The sequence below is a fragment of the Peromyscus eremicus genome, chromosome 17 (genome assembly GCF_949786415.1).
Source record: "Peromyscus eremicus chromosome 17, PerEre_H2_v1, whole genome shotgun sequence".
In the NCBI taxonomy this organism is placed as follows: Eukaryota; Metazoa; Chordata; class Mammalia; order Rodentia; family Cricetidae; genus Peromyscus; species Peromyscus eremicus.
Window position 1 is genome coordinate 60,800,440 of NC_081433.1, and position 16,618 is coordinate 60,817,057.

The 16,618-nt window shown below is 64.8% G+C and overlaps 1 protein-coding gene across 1 annotated transcript; it reads right to left on the reverse strand.

Moving 5' to 3' along the window:
• Nucleotides 1-207: 207 nt before the first annotated feature.
• Il12rb1 (interleukin 12 receptor subunit beta 1) lies at nucleotides 208-16,435 on the reverse strand. The gene is made up of 20 exons (XM_059244493.1): nucleotides 16,371-16,435; nucleotides 15,909-16,190; nucleotides 15,423-15,524; nucleotides 15,235-15,357; nucleotides 13,468-13,616; nucleotides 11,033-11,095; nucleotides 10,344-10,458; nucleotides 9,754-9,923; nucleotides 8,380-8,516; nucleotides 6,676-6,742; nucleotides 6,289-6,414; nucleotides 5,948-6,030; nucleotides 5,382-5,612; nucleotides 4,386-4,563; nucleotides 3,833-3,967; nucleotides 2,669-2,824; nucleotides 1,974-2,108; nucleotides 1,679-1,775; nucleotides 1,497-1,578; nucleotides 208-441 (listed from the first exon to the last, which is right to left on the reverse strand). Exons 1-20 carry the CDS (start codon nucleotides 16,433-16,435, stop codon nucleotides 226-228), a joined length of 2,712 nt encoding a protein of 903 aa, XP_059100476.1. The 3' UTR covers nucleotides 208-225.
• Between the last annotated feature and the right edge of the window lie 183 nt (nucleotides 16,436-16,618).

A 16,618-nucleotide genomic window follows, 5' to 3' on the forward strand; every position in this document is an offset into this window, starting at 1 on the left:
ATTCAGCGTCAGCCCTCCGCGCCGCCCCGGGCGCCTGCGTCGGGGGCTCTAGAAACAGACGCCGTCCAGTGCTCCCGGCGCGTCAAGCCGGGCTGCGGAGGGCGCCCTCTGATGTCCCCCGTGGGCGGTTTCTGGGCTCCCGTCTGATGTCCCCCGTGGGCGGTTTCTGGGCTCCCCTCTGATGTCCCCCGTGGGCGGTTTCTGCGGATGGTGGGAGGGGCGCCGTCACGCAGGCCGGTTCGCACCCTGCCGGCGCTGGGCGGCCTCCGGTGAGCCGCTCGCCCCCTGCGGCCTCGGCAGTCCCGGCCCCCCGGCCTCCGGGGCCCGCGCGGTGTCCGGGACGGCGGCGGCGGCGTCCGAGTCCCGGGCCTCCTCCACCACCAGCGTCTCTCGCGGGCACACCACCTCCGGGAAGTCCGCGGGGCCGCGCCACTGCCAGGCCTGGAAAGGGCACAGCCAGGCTGTGGGCGGGGCCAGGCTGTGGGCGGGGCCGGGACAGGATGAAGGGCTGTGGGCGGGGCCGGGACAGGATGAAGGGCTGTGGGCGGGGATGGGACGGGCTGTGGGCGGGGCCGGGACAGGATGACGGGCTGTGGGCGGGGATGAGATGGGCTGTGGGCGGGGCCGGGACAGGATGACGGGCTGTGGGCGGGGATGGGACAGGATGAAGGGCTGTGGGCGGGGCCGGGACAGGATGAAGGGCTGTGGGCGGGGATGGGACGGGCTATGGGCGGGGCCGGGACAGGATGACGGGCTGTGGGCGGGGCCGGGACAGGATGACGGGCTGTGGGCGGGGCCGGGACAGGATGAAGGGCTGTGGGCGGGGATGGGACGGGCTGTGGGCGGGGCCGGGACAGGATGACGGGCTGTGGGCGGGGCCGGGACAGGATGAAGGGCTGTGGGCGGGGATGGGACGGGCTGTGGGCGGGGCCGGGACAGGATGACGGGCTGTGGGCGGGGCCGGGACAGGATGATGGGCTGTGGGCGGGGCCGGGACAGGATGATGGGCTGTGGGCGGGGATGGGACGGGCTGTGGGCTGTGGGCGGGGCCGAGACAGGATGAAGGGCTGTGGGCGGGGATGGGACGGGCTGTGGGCGGGGCCGGGAGAGTGAAGCTGGGCGTGTGGGCGGGGCCAGGACAGTGAAGCCGGGTGTGGGCAGGGCCGGGACAGTGAGGGGGCAGGACAGAGTGAAGCTGGGCGTGGGCGGGGCCAGGTGTGAGTGACGCGGGTAGGTGGGCAGAGCCACGCCCCTGGGCAGATGGTCCCATTCTCAGGAGTCTTCCCTGTCCCCAGCCCGCGTGACCATCTTTGGATGGACCAATTGGAGCTGGCCCGGACCCGGGCGTCAGCCGGTGCGGAGGCCGGAGCCCCCGGGCCGGGCAGAGGAGGCCCTCAGGATAGGATTCTAGAGCCCGCGGCCCGGCTGTCCCGACGGCGGGCGGGCGGGCCGAGCTGGACCGTCCGCACCCTCCAGTCCGGAGCTGGAACCTTTACCTGCTTGCCCTGGCTGCCCGGGAGCTCCACGGCCGTGCTGGCACAGGGCGTGGGCAGGGGTGGGCACAAGCGCCAGGCGGCCCTGGGAGCGAAGGGCGGCAGGTCAGGGCCGGGGTCCTCCCGCCCTTGCAGCCCGTCCCCGCCCGCGGGGCCCCAGGTCACGTCGGGGAGGGCGAGCGTACCTGTTCAAGCCCACGTATCCGAGGCCGCCCACGAGGAGGACACTGGCGAAGCTCCCCAGGGACGCAAAAACGATGGCCAGCCGGGACATCCGCACCTCTGCGGGCCGGACGGCTCGGGGTGAGCGCCCGCCCGCCCCTCCTCCCCACCCCGCGGGGTCAGCGGGGACGCGCCTGGGAAGGGACTGTAAGCTTGGTTTTGAAGGATGAATAGGAGTTTGACACGTGGGGCCCAATATTTCGGCGGGAGGCGGGCGGGAGCACCTCCGCCGCGGGCCGGTGAGCCGGCCGCACTCACCGAGCGGGAAGCGCTGCGGGAGGCTCCAGGCGCCCGGGAGCCGCGCCGTGTCCGCCCGCACCTGCACCCTGTACGCGCCGCCGCCGCGCAGTCCCCGGAGGGTCACGCGCGTCTCCGCGGGCGGCACGAGCCACTCTGCGGGGGGAGGCGACGTGGGTTAGGGTCGTCCCGGGACCGTGGGCGAGCCTGACGCCGGGGCGCTGCGGGCCCGCGCTGGTCCCGAGGGTCGGTTCCCCGCACCCCCAGGGCAGCTCAGCGCTCCACCCGTGCGCGGACACTCAGGACCGGGGCTGTGAGAGGCAGCAAGAGGCAAGCACAGGATGCCCGCTCGGTGCAGGTCCTGGGGAGGCTGAGACAGGAGGATTGCTCCAAATCTGAGGACAGCCTGGACTACAGAGCGAGGCTCAGGAAGTCAAGCGCCAGGCCGGTGGTCCTCCGAGAAGGCCTCTCCTGCCCCGCCGGACCAGAGTTCGACCCCAGGGCCCGCCCGCAAGCTGTGCCCTGGCCCACGCGTACGGACACCACGCGCTCACACACAGTGACCAGTCAGTGCCTGATTACAGCGTGCAAACCACAGGAGCGGGTTGGTGAACCGCCCTCACCGGCCGCGGCGCAGTCGGCCCCGCCCACGGCTCCCGCGGCCCCGCCCACGACCCGCCCACCGCCCCCGCGGTCCTGCCCACGGCCCGCCGCACCTGACGCCCACTCGCCGTCCTCAGCCTCGCAGCGCACGACGTATCGAGTCAGGACCCCCGGACAGCCACCCAGCGGGGACGGCGTCCACTCCACGGACACCGAGTCCCCGCTGTGCTTCCTCACCGACACTTGGCGCGGGGTCCCGGCCACCGAAGCTGCACAAAACCCGTCAGCTGTGGGGCTGCGGGCGGGAAGGCCCCGCCCACCGCGGCCCCGCCCATCAGACCACTCATAGACACGCCCACCACGATAGCCGCCGTCCAGGCCCCACCCACTGCCCTGGCTCCGCCCACCTTTCTAACGCCCGCACTGGGTTCTCCATATAGCCTAGGCCACACCCACTGATGTGCTCCAACCATAGCGCTAGCATTTTGCCCGCCCACAGCCCTCAATTCCGCCCACAGTCACGGCTCCTCCTACAGCCCCAGCTCCTCCCACAGCCCTGTGTCCGCCCACAGCCTCGACTCCGCCCACAACCCCGGCTCTGCCCACAGCCCTGATTCTGCCCACTGCCCCAGTTCCGCCCACAGCCTCGGCTCCGCCCACAGCCGTCTCTGCCCACAGCTCCGGCTCCATCCACAGCCCTGGCTCTGCCCACAACCCTGATTCCGCCCACAGCCCGGCTCCGCCCACAGCCCTCAATTCCGCCCACAGACCCAGCTCCTCCCACAGCCCCGGCTCCGCCCTCAGCCCTGATTCCGCCCACAGCCCCGGCCCCGCCCACATCCACGGCTCCGCCCACAGCCCTGATTCCACCCACAGCCCCGGCTCCGCCCACAGCCCCGGCTCCGCCCACAGCCCTGATTCCGCCCACAGCCCTGATTCTGCCCACAGCCCCGGCCCCACCCACAGTCCTGATTCCGCTCACAGCCCCGGCTCCGCCCACAGGCCAGGCCCCGCCCACAGCCCCGGCTCTGCCCACAGCCCCGGCTCCGCCCACAGCCCCGGGCCCGCCCACAGCCCCGGCCCCGCCCACAGCCCTGATTCTGCCCTTAGCCCTGATTCTGCCCACAGCCCCGGCCCCACCCACAGCCCTGATTCCGCCCACAGCCCCGGCTCCGCCCACAGCCCCGGCTCCGCCCTCAGCCCTGATTCTGCCCGTGGGTCAGGTGACAGACACTCCAAGGTCACCGAGAACACAAACCCACAGACCAGTTACTCACTGTTACCCCCGAAGTAGTAACCGGACAGCACCGTGGACCACAGCAACGGCTTCTCTGGGTTCTTGGAGGCGAAGACAGCGACGCGGTAACACCCCTCCTGGTGCAGGCCGGGCCCTGAGCTCCAGCTGTGCGTCACTGGAAGGACCAGCAGAGCGGGCACTGAGTCAACTGCCCTGGACTGTCAGTGCTTGCCTAGGAAACTCCTACTCATGCTTCAAAGCCCTTAGCCTCTCCTGGATCCCTCATGCCGTTCCTCCAGCCTCGGCACTGCGGGAGCAGTTCAGCTCCAGACTGTCCTCTCCAAGACCCCAAAGTGTGCCCCAGGGCTCCCGCCCAGGCTCAGGATAAGACGGGATCACCGGCTCTTCTCCGACCTCATTAACTCGCCACCAGCAGCTGTGAACTGGCACCTTCCCTGGCGAGCGTGACGGGAGACTCATTACCCCGGGTGTGACCCGCCCAGGCGGGCCCCCGGGGACCGGGCCAGGGCTGCAGGTGCCCGGCCTCCTCGGGGTTCGGCCTCCGCCGGGACCAGGTCTGCAGAGTGACCTACCCGTCCCGGCCGGGCCCCCGTCTTCCGGCCCAATCAGGGCGCAGTGGGCGTGGCTCCTGCCGGGGCCCACGGCCTGCCACTCCACGCAGTAGGCGGTGCCCGGGGCCTGGGCCGCCCAGTGCACGGCTGTCTCGTTGCCTCCCACGCTGATGTTCGGGGTCCTCATCTCGGGGGGGAGCTCTGAGTGTGACAACGGTGACCAGCGCGTCAGTGACAACGCGCACCCACACTCGGCCTCTCTGAGCGCCAACTGCATGCCAGGCCATACTTTGCAGGAGCCACCTGTTTACAAATGGGGCTCTGCTCTTCGTTCCTGTTTTTGTTCCGAGACAGGGTCTCTCTGTGTAGCCCTGGCTGTCCTGGATCTCGCTCTGTAGCCCAGGCTGGCCTCGAACTCACAGAGATCCCCCTGCCTCTGCTCCTGAGTGCTGGGGTCACGGTTATGCGCCACTGTGCCCAGCCGTGGGTCTCCCTTTCGGTAGATAAAAATACTTCAGGGGCTGCCAAGATGGCAAAGCAGGTAAAGGCCACTGCTGCCGGCCTGGCAGCCCGGGTTCGATCCCCGGGCTCTGTCCTCCACGCACACACCCTGGCAACCGTGCCCGCACCAAACGGTGAGCTGTGCACAGGGGACCGTGCGACCCGAACCTGTCAGCGCAGCACCCGGGAGGCCGAGGCAGCGGCCTGACTCCAGGCCAGCCTCAAAGGGCACAGTAACACTTCCCATCCTCCTGCGGTGGCGGGGGTGGCGGCGGGGTGGGGACACGGACAGGCGCCTGCAGCTCCCACCGGGCCGGAGGCCGTCGGACCCGGGGCTGAGGTCGGCGGCCACCGAGCCGGCTCTGCGCCCAGTCAGATTAAAATGCACCAAGGACTGAATTCTCCGTGCGCCCTGCTCGCGACGCCGCCGTCTTAGGCTCACTGTGTGTGTGTGTGAGGAGCTGGGTGTGCAGGATCGAACCCGTGCCCCCGCCCCCCGGCCCTGGCACCTGAGACATTTAGGGCAGGAAGGTGCCACGTCCGGCTGGGGCTGAGGCCGAAGCGAGTCTTGGTGACCACTACCAGGTCGTAGGCAGCCCCGGAGAGCTTCAGCGGCTTGCCCAGGGACACGGTCTTCGAGGTCTTCCTCTGACACGCGCAAGACAGCATGTGCACGCGCACCAAGTGCTGCGCCTGCGCACCAGGCCTGACTCCCCGGCAACCCTCGGGGACAGGGGGCTGCGAGGCCTGCAGAGCAGGAGACGGGCATGAGGACCGGGACACAGCCTGGAGAGCCCGGGACGCCAGGGGGCGCGCCCTCCCTGCTCACACCCGCCTCCACAGCTCCCCGTACTGACAGAGACCGGGCTTACGTAGCCCAGGCTGGCCCAGGATGACCTTGACTGCCTCCCCCTCCTGCGGCCACCTCCCTTGTGCTGTGGTGACAGCTGCTGGCCACCATGCCCAGCCAACCTCGAGTTGACCCCAAAACCTGTGGCCTCTGCCACGCTGCTCTCTTCTGCCCGGGCCAACCACAGCCCAGGCTGGCCCAGGCCAACCACAGCCCAGGCTGGCCCTGTCACCTGCGCCTGCATGGTCAGATTCCGCCTTCCACCTTGGCCCAGGGGCTTCACCAGGAACTTGACCTCAGGCTGGGGAAAGGGTTCTGCAAGGAGAGGGAGACAGTCCCAGAAACAGGAAGGACGGGGTGGCCGCCCTCCTCCCGCCCTCCTGTGCCTGAAGTCTGAAACTTGCTTCCACATCCTTTGTTCCTTTTGAGAGAGGGTCGGGCTATGGAGCCCAGGCTGACCTCAAAAACACAATCCTCCTGCCCCAGCTTTCCTGGCGTTGGGATGACTGACATGTACCGTCTCACATGGCTCTGTGGACCCTTTCCTGGTGCTCGTAGCCCAGGGCCTCTCACCAGGTGGAACACACACAGAGATGCTCCAGCTGCTCCAGGGACCCCCAGGGGCCCCCGAGGAGAGGCGCCGCCGCCGCCGTATCTGGAATTCCTGGGCCATGCTCTCCGAAGGGCAGAGGCAGGACTCTGGGGAGAGGCAGGGTATGGATCACAGCGTGGGCACACTGGGGCTGACCAACTGTGTGCTCCACTGTCCCTGGGCCCCTCTGGCCGCTTCTGCTCCTTTGCTGGAGTCCTGCCCCCACCCCCCGCCCCCACCCCCACCCCCACCACGACCCTGGTTCTTTTACACCTCACTCTGTGGATTACAGAATAGGAATAAACCCACACTGAGCCACAGGGCAGGCTATGAGCCCTGCATACAGTAGGAGATTCATTAATGCTCACCAGAACTGCTGCCATGAATGTCCTCAATCACACCTAAGCCAGAGTTATTCTGGGGTCCACAGTCATACTAAAAGAGAAAGAGACTGGGTGTATGACTGGTTTTAACTTTGTGGCCCAGAAATGAGCTGGGGGGTGTGCTCCAGCAGGGAGGCCACCACCAGATCTGAGGACTGTGGGGGGGTGCTCCAGCAGGGAGGCCACCACCAGATCTGAGGACTGTGGGGGGGTGCTCCAGCAGGGAGGCCACCACCAGATCCCAGGACTGTGGGGGGGGGTGCTCCAGCAGGGAGGCCACCATCAGATCCCAGGACTGTGGGGGGGGTGCTCCATCAGGGAGGCCACCACCAGATCTGAGGACTGTGGGGGGGTGCTCCAGCAGGGAGGCCACCACCAGATCCCAGGACTGTGGGGGGGGTGCTCCATCAGGGAGGCCACCACCAGATCCCAGGACTGTGGGGGGGGTGCTCCATCAGGGAGGCCACCATCAGATCTGAGGACTGTGGGGGGTGCTCCATCAGGGAGGCCACCATCAGATCTGAGGACTGTGGGGGGTGCTCCATCAGGGAGGCCACCATCAGATCTGAGGACTGTGGGGGGTGCTCCATCAGGGAGGCCACCATCAGATCTGAGGACTGTGGGGGGGTGCTCCAGCAGGGAGGCCACCATCAGATCCCAGGACTGTGGGGGGTGCTCCATCAGGGAGGCCACCACCAGATCCCAGGACTGTGGGGGGTGCTCCAGCAGGGAGGCCACCACCAGATCCCAGGACTGTGGGGGGTGCTCCAGCAGGGAGGCCACCACCAGATCCCAGGACTGTGGGGGGTGCTCCAGCAGGGAGGCCACCACCAGATCCCAGGACTGTGGGGGGGGGTGCTCCAGCAGGGAGGCCACCATTAGATCTGAGGACTGTGGGGGTGCTCCAGCAGGGAGGCCACCACCAGATCCCAGGACTGTGGGGGGGTGCTCCAGCAGAGAGGCCACCACCAGATCCCAGGACTGTGGGGGGGTGCTCCAGCAGAGAGGCCACCACCAGATCCCAGGACTGTGGGGGGGGGTGCTCCAGCAGGGAGGCCACCACCAGATCCCAGGACTGTGGGGGGGGTGCTCCATCAGGGAGGCCACCATCAGATCTGAGGACTGTGGGGGGTGCTCCATCAGGGAGGCCACCATCAGATCTGAGGACTGTGGGGGGGGTGCTCCAGCAGGGAGGCCACCATTAGATCTGAGGACTGTGGGGGTGCTCCAGCAGGGAGGCCACCACCAGATCCCAGGACTGTGGGGGGGTGCTCCAGCAGAGAGGCCACCACCAGATCCCAGGACTGTGGGGGGGGTGCTCCATCAGGGAGGCCACCATTAGATCTGAGGACTGTGGGGGGGTGCTCCAGCAGGGAGGCCACCACCAGATCCCAGGACTGTGGGGGGGGGGTGCTCCAGCAGGGAGGCCACCACCAGATCCCAGGACTGTGGGGGGTGCTCCATCAGGGAGGCCACCACCAGATCCCAGGACTGTGGGGGGGGGGTGCTCCATCAGGGAGGCCACCATTAGATCTGAGGACTGTGGGGGGGTGCTCCAGCAGGGAGGCCACCACCAGATCCCAGGACTGGAAGTGAGTGGGAAGGCAGAACCACCGGCTCTGGGGATGCAGACCTCAGCTGGGTGATATTGATGGTGCTAAGGTGACCTTTGACCTGGGAAACACTCACCAATGTCCAATTTGTTGTGGGCGTCCGGCGTCTGATCTGCACCTCAGTCTGGACCTCATCGGAAACATTCCAATCCAGGCGTAACTGGCCGTCTGAACGAGACACTTTGACGTCTCCCGGGGGAGGGCTGACCTTGACTGGGGGGAAATTTGCCCCTGACTTGGATGTAAATCAGAAAGTTTGCCCGGTACCAGCCGTGGCGGCGCCCTGCTGAGGGACCCTGCACACCTAGCTGAGGCCCGCATTCTGTACCCAGAGTTAGGGGACAGGGGTCTTGTCTCAGCTTTTGTTTTTGTTTATCCAGTCAGGGTCTCTTGTAGCTGAGGCTGGCCTTGAACTCATGATCCTCCTGCCTCCCAAGAGCAGGCGGGACAAGCATGCACCCCCACGACTGATTTATGGGGTGATAGGACGAAATCTTAGGGCTCCACGTATGCTAGGCTCTTGTCTACCTGCTGACTTATGTCCCCAATACAACGATTTTAAAAGATAGATTGTATTAAGGGGCTGGAGAGATGACTCGGAGCTTAAGAGCACCTGGGAGAACCCAGCTTCGGTTCCCAGCACCCACATGGCAGCTCACAACTGTCTGTAACTGCAGCTCCAGAGGATCCAGCACCCTCTTCTGACCTCCCTGGGCACCAGACATGCAGGCAAAACATACACACATGTAAAAAATAAATAAATAAGCCTCAAAGAACAAAACACTGGGGGCATGGTAAGAGGTGGAGTCCCGCCTAGAACCCCCCAGTGAGGGGCTGGGGGCGTGGCTCAGGGGTGGAGCCCCGCCTAGAATCCCCAGTGAGGGGCTGGGGGCGTGGTCAGGGGTGGAGCCTAGAATCCCCAGTGAGGGGCTGGGGGCGTGGTCAGGGTGGAGTCCCGCCTAGAATCCCCCAGTGAGGGGCTGGGGTGTGGCTCCAGGTAGAGTATGAGGAAATCCCGGTCCCATCCTCAGCCTTATCCATCCCCCTGAAACAAACATCTTGCTGGAATATGTTCCCACTGACAAGTGAACTTCTTTCTGCCCTGGTTAATTGTCTGCATCTGGGAGTTCACTCCAGTGGAAGGGTGAGCAGTCCCCCTCACTAGCCTGCCCACATCCGTCCCCGAACCTGCCCACAACCCACATCCTCACACACGCACGAACACCCAGTACAGGACTGTGTCAGATACGCTGAGTCATGAAAACACAGTTCCCAGGGGGGCTCACAGGACTGTGGGGAGCAGAGAAGCCGCTATACCAGAAGGAAGCTAAGAGCCCAGCGCCGGGATATTCCCACGCAGCAAGACACAGTGCTGCCTGGAGCACCTCGTGTCACAGGGCTGTGTCCTGGACCTGGGGTGACGGAGGGACAGGTAAGACAGAGAGCTCACTCCAGTGGAACAGGTACAGGGATATCGCCAGAGACTTCAGGGTCCGGTTGCCGAGCCGAGACTCCACCCAGAACGTGACGTTGGACAGCACAGGGACACCAGCCTGCTCCGAGAACTGCACAGTCCTGGACCGGCCTGCAGGGAAGTAGCAGCAGCGCCCACCTTCAAAGCTGCAGGAGAGTCAGTGATGAGTCAGAGGAGTGGGTGGGCGGGTGGGGGTGAGGGGATGGCAAGACAGAACCATAAAAGGAGTTTGAGAATGAAGAAAGACCACAAAATGAGTCGGGCATTGTTTAATCTCAGCACCCGGGAGGCAGAGGCAGGTGGATCTCTGTGAGTTCAAGGCCAGCCTGGTCTACAGAGCGAGATCCAGGACAGCCAGGGCTACACAGAGAAACCCTGTCTCAAAAGACCAAAAGGGGGAAAAAAAGACTAGAAAACAACATGCCCTCTCTCCACCCCTTGCAGTGACATGCTGTCTCTCTAACCATCTTACATGACAAAGATTGGCAGGAATCACGTTAATCATGAGCTCACATACAGATCTGTGGGGATCTGGGAGACGTGAGGTTGCGGGGATGGGTCCTCACCAGCACCTCAGGAAGTGAGTGACATTGTCCTCAGAGTTGTCATACTGCCAGGAACATTCATATTCGGCTCCGGAAACCCTGTAGCAGCTCAAGTTCCTGGGTCCTGACAAGGAGCCTGCGAAAGATTATGGAAGTCTGAGAAGTGGGGTTCTCCTAGCAGACAGCACCCCACGTACCCAGCATCCCCTGCCCTCGTCCTGCCTCCCCGTTTGCCCTGGATTTTTTTTTTTCCGAGACTGGGTTTCTCTGTGTAGTTTTGGCACCTTTCCTGGAACTCACTCTGTAGACCAGGCTGGCCTCGAACTCACAGAGATCCGCCTGGCTCTGCCTCCCTAGTGCTGGGATTAAAGGCATGCACCACCACTGCCCAGTGCTGTGCATTTGGAGCGTCTCTATTTGGTTCCTTTTGTGAAATTTGTTAATAAATAAAAATGTCCCACAGAGTGAGAATGCATAGCAGGTGATTTCCCAAACGCTGGGCCACGTGAATAACAGGGACTTAAACCCTGTGGCCAGGCCGCAAAGGAGAGGGGTTGAGGGGACCTGTGCTCAGGGCAGTGCCTGGAAGGGACAGGCAGGTGTGGCTGTGTGGGGCCTGGGGTCTGGGGACCGCAGGACGTGGAAATACACATGGGGACAAGATGGGCAGAGCCCGGTGTGGCTCTCAGCCTGGAGGGGCTGTGCCAGACCTGAGGCTCCATCTGGGGACAGCGGCAGCTTCTCAAAGCAGCAGCTGCCAGCTCCGCAGGAGGCTGAAAGACAAGAGAAAACAACGACGACGTCCGACGTCCGTGTCACAGCACAGCGGGACTGTGAGCCCGGGGAGGGCACGGGTGGGCAGCAGCCTGCCTACCTCCTTTTCCGCCACAGACCCCCACCTCGCCAACCCCCACGCACCCTTACCCCCACCCCTAACCCACCCCGCACACATCTCCCCACCCGTCCGTGGGGCCGTCTGTCTGTCCTCTCCTCGGCCCTCACACCTCTCACTACCCCAGATTCTAAGCCCCCTCGGGTCCCTGTGGCTCCAGGGCGCACAGCATGGGACAGGGACAGACGGGACAGTGCTGCCCTAGAGCACCCAGTGGCGGGGGAGGTTGGGGCACACGGTGAGTGCACCTGGCTGCTGGCAGTGGGGACTGGGGACAGCCCCCCCCCCATGGTGCTGCCCTGTGAGCAGATTCACTGTGGTGCTTGGCCCCGGGGTCTGCCCTGCGTGAGAGTGTAGGACACTACAGGCGAGGATCTGCCCCACTCTGGGAGCCTCCTGGATTCTGAGGTGACGGGCACACTCCTCATCCGTCCCGTTCTCTCTGGTGACCCCAGCCCTGCAGCTGAAGCCATCCTTCCCGGCCATGCTGTCCCCATAGGAATCTGGGGTCCCTGCCTCTCGCTGTGTCCCCGAAGGCCTGCGGCCCTTTGGTGTGAAGTTCTGACCATCATCACCCCCTTGTGCCCTCCATCAAGCTGAAATGGAGGACCAACAAGCTGCAGATCCCCGGCCTAAGAGGAATGCAGAGGCACAGAGAGGCATAGAATGTGCCCAGAGTCACACAGCAGCCATGACAGGTGTCCTGAGAGCCTGCCTGTACAGACCCCATGTAAGTGTGTGTGCTGTGGGCTGTATGTGTGTATGCTGTGTGCTGTGTGTGTGCTGTGGGCTGTGTGTGTGTGTGCTGTGTGTGTGCTGTGTGCGTGCTGTGGGCTGTGTGTGTGCTCTGTGTGTGTGTGCTGTGTGCTGTGTGCTGTGTGCTGTGTGTGTGGGGGCTGTGTGTGTGCTGTGTGTGTGCTGTGGGCTGTGTGTGTGCTGTGTGCTGTGTGCTGTGTGCTGTGTGCTGTGTGTGTGCTGTGTGTGTGTGTGCTGTGTGTGCTGTGTGTGTGCTGTGTGTGTGCTGTGTGCTGTGTGTGTGCTGTGTGTGTGCTGTGTGCTGTGTGTGTGCTGTGTGCTGTGGGCTGTGTGTGTGCTGTGTGTGTGTGTGTGCTGTGTGTGTGTGCTGTGTGTGTGGGCTGTGTGTGTGCTGTGTGTGTGTGTGCTGTGTGTGTGTGTGTGTCTGTGTGTGTGTGTGTGCTGTGTGTGTGTATGTGTGTGTGTGTATGTGTGTGTGTGTGTATGTGTGTGTGTGTGTATGTGTGCTGTGTGTGTGTGTGCTGTGTGTGTGTGTGTGTGTGTGCTGTGTGTGTGTGTGCTGTGTGTGTGCTGTGTGTGTGTGTGCTGTGTGTGTGCTGTGTGTGTGTGTGCTGTGTGTGTGTGTGTGTGTGTGCTGTGTGCTGTGTGTGTGCTGTGTGTGTGCTGTGTGCTATGTGTGTGCTGTGTGTGTGCTGTGTGTGTGTGCTGTGTGCTGTGTGTGTGCTGTGTGTGTGCTGTGTGCTGTGTGTGTGCTGTGTGTGTGCTGTGTGCTATGTGTGTGCTGTGTGTGTGTGTGTGCTGTGTGTGCTGTGTGTGTGCTGTGTGCTATGTGTGTGCTGTGTGTGTGCTGTGTGTGTGTGCTGTGTGCTGTGTGTGTGCTGTGTGTGTGCTGTGTGTGTGTGTGCTGTGTGTGTGCTGTGTGTGTGTGTGCTGTGTGTGTGTGTGTGTGTGTGTGTGCTGTGTGTGTGTGTGCTGTGTGTGTGTGTGCTGTGTGCTATGTGTGTGCTGTGTGCTGTGTGTGTGCTGTGTGCTGTGTGTGTGCTGTGTGTGTGCTGTGTGTGTGCTGTGTGTGTGTGTGCTGTGTGTGTGCTGTGTGTGTGTGTGCTGTGTGTGTGTGTGCTGTGTGTGCTGTGTGTGTGTGTGCTGTGTGTGTGCTGTGTGTGCTGTGTGTGCTGTGTGTGCTGTGTGTGTGCTGTGTGCTGTGTGTGTGCTGTGTGTGTGCTGTGTGTATGCTGTGTGCTGTGGGCAGTGGGTAGAACATGCGCCCTCACATGTGCCTGCCTGCGAGGCCTTGAGCTGTTCTTATTAAAAAGATGGGACACGGGAATGGGCCAGGCCCCTCGGCAGAGGAGAAAAAGCAAACCAGTCAGACCCCTGCAACCATGGCCAAGGAGACCCCGTCTGACAGATGGCGCTCACCTGGACCTGGAGCTCTCTCTCCTCAGACCCCTGCCTACCCAGGAGATGTGGGGTGCGCACTAGGGAGGGAGGACTCACCACTCAGCCGGCAAAGTGGGAGGAAGATGAGGATGTGCAGGCTGGTCCCCCGCAGCCCCATCAGTTCCACGGGAGCCGTGAGGCTCCAGGAGCTTCTGCACCGCCAAAGGGGCCCAGCCACCCTGTCCCCACCCCGGAACACGCTGACGCTGAGAAGGGGAGGAAAGAAAAGAAAGAAAAACTCACCGTTTCCCCTGCCAGTCAAAGGGAAAGTGAAAGCCAGGAAGACAACCGCCCCACCCCCACCCCAGGTGTTACCCCCACACCTGGTTTATGGGGAGCTAGGCACGGAGCCCAGGCCTTCCTGCAAGCTAAGCAGAGACCTAGAAACTGAGGCCCAGCCTGTGGGTTACATTTTAAAGTCCTTTTCCCAGTGCCTGGGAGGCTGAGACAGGGGCTGGCCGTGGGTCTGTGGGCATCCTGGCCGTGGATCTGTGGGCATCCTGGCCGTGGATCTGTGGGCATCCTGGCCGTGGGTCTATGGGCATCCTGGCCGTGGATCTGTGGGCATCCTGGCCGTGGATCTGGGCAGCCTGGGCGTGGATCTGTGGGCATCCTGGCCGTGGATCTGTGGGCAGCCTGGCCGTGGATCTGGGCAGCCTGGGCTTGGATCTGTGGGCATCCTGGGCGTGGATCTGGGCAGCCTGGCCGTGGATCTGTGGGCATCCTGGCCGTGGATTTGTGGGCATCCTGGCCGTGGATCTGTAGGGAGCCTGGCCGTGGATCTGTGGGCATCCTGGCCGTGGATCTGTGGGCATCCTGGCCGTGGGTCTGTGGGCATCCTGGCCGTGGGTCTGTGGGCATCCTGGCCGTGGGTCTGTGGGCATCCTGGCCGTGGATCTGTGGGCATCCTGGCCGTGGGTCTGTGGGCATCCTGGCCGTGGGTCTGTGGGCATCCTGGCCGTGGGTCTGTGGGCAGCCTGGCCGTGGGTCTGTGGGCAGCCTGCTCTCTGTAGACTGTCTCAAAGGAAAGAAAGAAAGAATTTTAAGCGGTATGACTTTTCTCTGGAGATGTTCTCAGAGCCAGGCACATGGCGCACGCCTTTAGCCCCAGCACTCGGGAGACAGAGGCAGGTGGATCTGAGTTCCAGGACAGCCAGGACCACACAGAGTTAAAAATCTCCAGATTTCCAGGGCTCCGACAAGGGACACAGATAATAATCTTTTTGGGAAACTGAGGCCATGGGATGAGCTCACGGTGCTTTGGGAGGGGCCCCTTGGGGAGGAGCTGTGTCCCCAGCACAGCTGGCCGGGTTGGCCCAGGGTCAAGCCTCCTGAAGGCTGAGGTCAGAGCCTCCGGGACAATGCGGCTGTGTCTCGGCCCTGGCACGGGGCCACCTGGACCCTGTGACCCCAGGCCGACCGACTCCAATGGCGCTGGGGGGGAGGGGGGCACGGGGGCGGGGGAGGGGGCGGGGGAGGGGGGAGGGCAGGTGCAGGGGCACGCTCGGGAGGCTGAGGCAGGAGGATTGCCAGGGAGGGAGGAAGTTCGTGGAAGACTGTAGCGTGGGCTTCGCCCCTGTGTGTTCCCAGCACAGCCCTGTCTCGGAGAGGCCGCGCGGCTTGCGCCACGCCATAGCGGGGAAACTGAGTCCGGAAGGCCCAGCTGGAAGCACAGAGGTGGATTCAGGAGCTCCGCGGGGCCAGACTTGGCTTTTGGCCTTCGTCGGGTCCGCCAGCGTTGCCTTCACACGCGCGCGCGCACGCACACGCGCGCGCACACACACAGCACGCACACACGCAACACACACACGCGCACGCACGCACACAGCTGCCTCAGTTTCCCCAACAAGCCGCATATGAAGGCAGGCCAGGCTGCGTGGTGAGGGCCGGATGTGGCCCTCGTGGGCCTGGTCACGCCTCTCAGGTGACAGGCTGAGGACTTTGAGCCTGGAGGGCGTGAGCAGGGGGTCCGGGCGGGGTCGCGGCCCGCGTGTCTCCCCAGCGGGGCTAACCACCGGCGCCCCACTTCCAGGGGCGGCGAGCGGGAAGAGACAGGCCAGGGCCGGAAACCGCGGCGGAAGGAACCACTGATGTCGCCGCCGGGGACATAATTCCTGTGCCCGGGCCGAGCCTCAGTCCGGGGGTGTGGGGGGGGGACGGAGTCCGCGGGGACCTCCACGAGCGGCCCGCTCCCTCACTGCCCGGCGTGGGGCGGGACCCAGCCCTCGCGGACTTAGTTCGTTGACGTTGTTTGGCGGCCGCGCCTTGCAAACAAGGCCGCCCCCCCCCCCCCCCGGCCCTGGGGAGCCCGCCCGCCGGTGCGCACCCGAGAAGGGAGGACATAGGCCATAAAAGACGTCCCCGGTTCCGGAACGGCCACCGCCGCACCGGGGGAGCTGCACGGAGGGGCCAGTGGCCCCGAGTGGTAAGCCAGTGAGCAGCACAGCCCCGGAATACTACTCAGCCGTCAAAAAGGAGGGCGCACCTGACAGCGCTACGAGGTCGGTGGGGTCTGAAAAGCGTGAAACTGAGTGACAGCCAGCAGACCAAAGACCCCGCCCACGGGGCGGGGCCGACGGCGGGGATCTCGGGGGTCTCTTACGGCGGCGGGGGTGACGAGTGCACCAATGTTTGTCTGGGGCAGACTCAGGCGGCCCAGGCCGGCCTGCAGCTGTAGCCGGAGATGACCTCGGTGCTGGGAGGGAGCGCCAGCACGAGGACCGGGGGCGGCGTGCGGGGTGCGGGGATCCACGCCGCCCTTCAGGGGAGATGCCCGGCGCCTGCCAGCCCAGCGCTTCGGAGGCTGGGGGACCGCCGGCAGCTACCAGGGAAGCCAGCCTGGGCTACCCGGACCCCGTGCAGAGAACTCTAAAAACAAACCGGTTTAGAACCAACTTTTCCTTACAGGCGGCGTCGCGGGGCGTGGCCGCGCGGAGGCCGGGGGCGGGCGTCGGCCTCACGCCGGGGGCGTGGCCTCGCGGTCGGCGGAGCCGCGGCGCCGGCTCCGGGCCCGGGGGCGGGGCATCCCGGGTCAGCTGACCCGCAGGACCAATGACGGTCGGGGGCGGGGCCGGAGGGCTGGGGTGGGGCGGGCCCGGGGGCGGGGCATCCAGGGTCAGCTGACCCGAAGGACCAATGACGCTCGGGGGCGGGGCCGGGACCGGCGGCCTGGGGCGGGGCCGGGCGGCTGGGGCGGGGCCGGGCAGCT

What these genes read in the sequence shown, in the direction of transcription:
- Il12rb1 (XM_059244493.1), bottom strand. Translation starts at nt 16,435, where the DNA reads ATGCCCCGCCCCCGGGCCCGGAGCCGGCGCCGCGGCTCCGCCGACCGC. An exon ending in ACTCACTTCCTGAGGTGCTG is followed by an intron (nt 9,924 to 10,343) that starts GTGAGGACCCAT and finishes ACTCTCCTGCAG; the next exon opens with CTTTGAAGGTGGGCGCTGCT. An exon ending in CCCGCAGCGCTTCCCGCTCG is followed by an intron (nt 1,776 to 1,973) that starts GTGAGTGCGGCC and finishes TCCGGCCCGCAG; the next exon opens with AGGTGCGGATGTCCCGGCTG.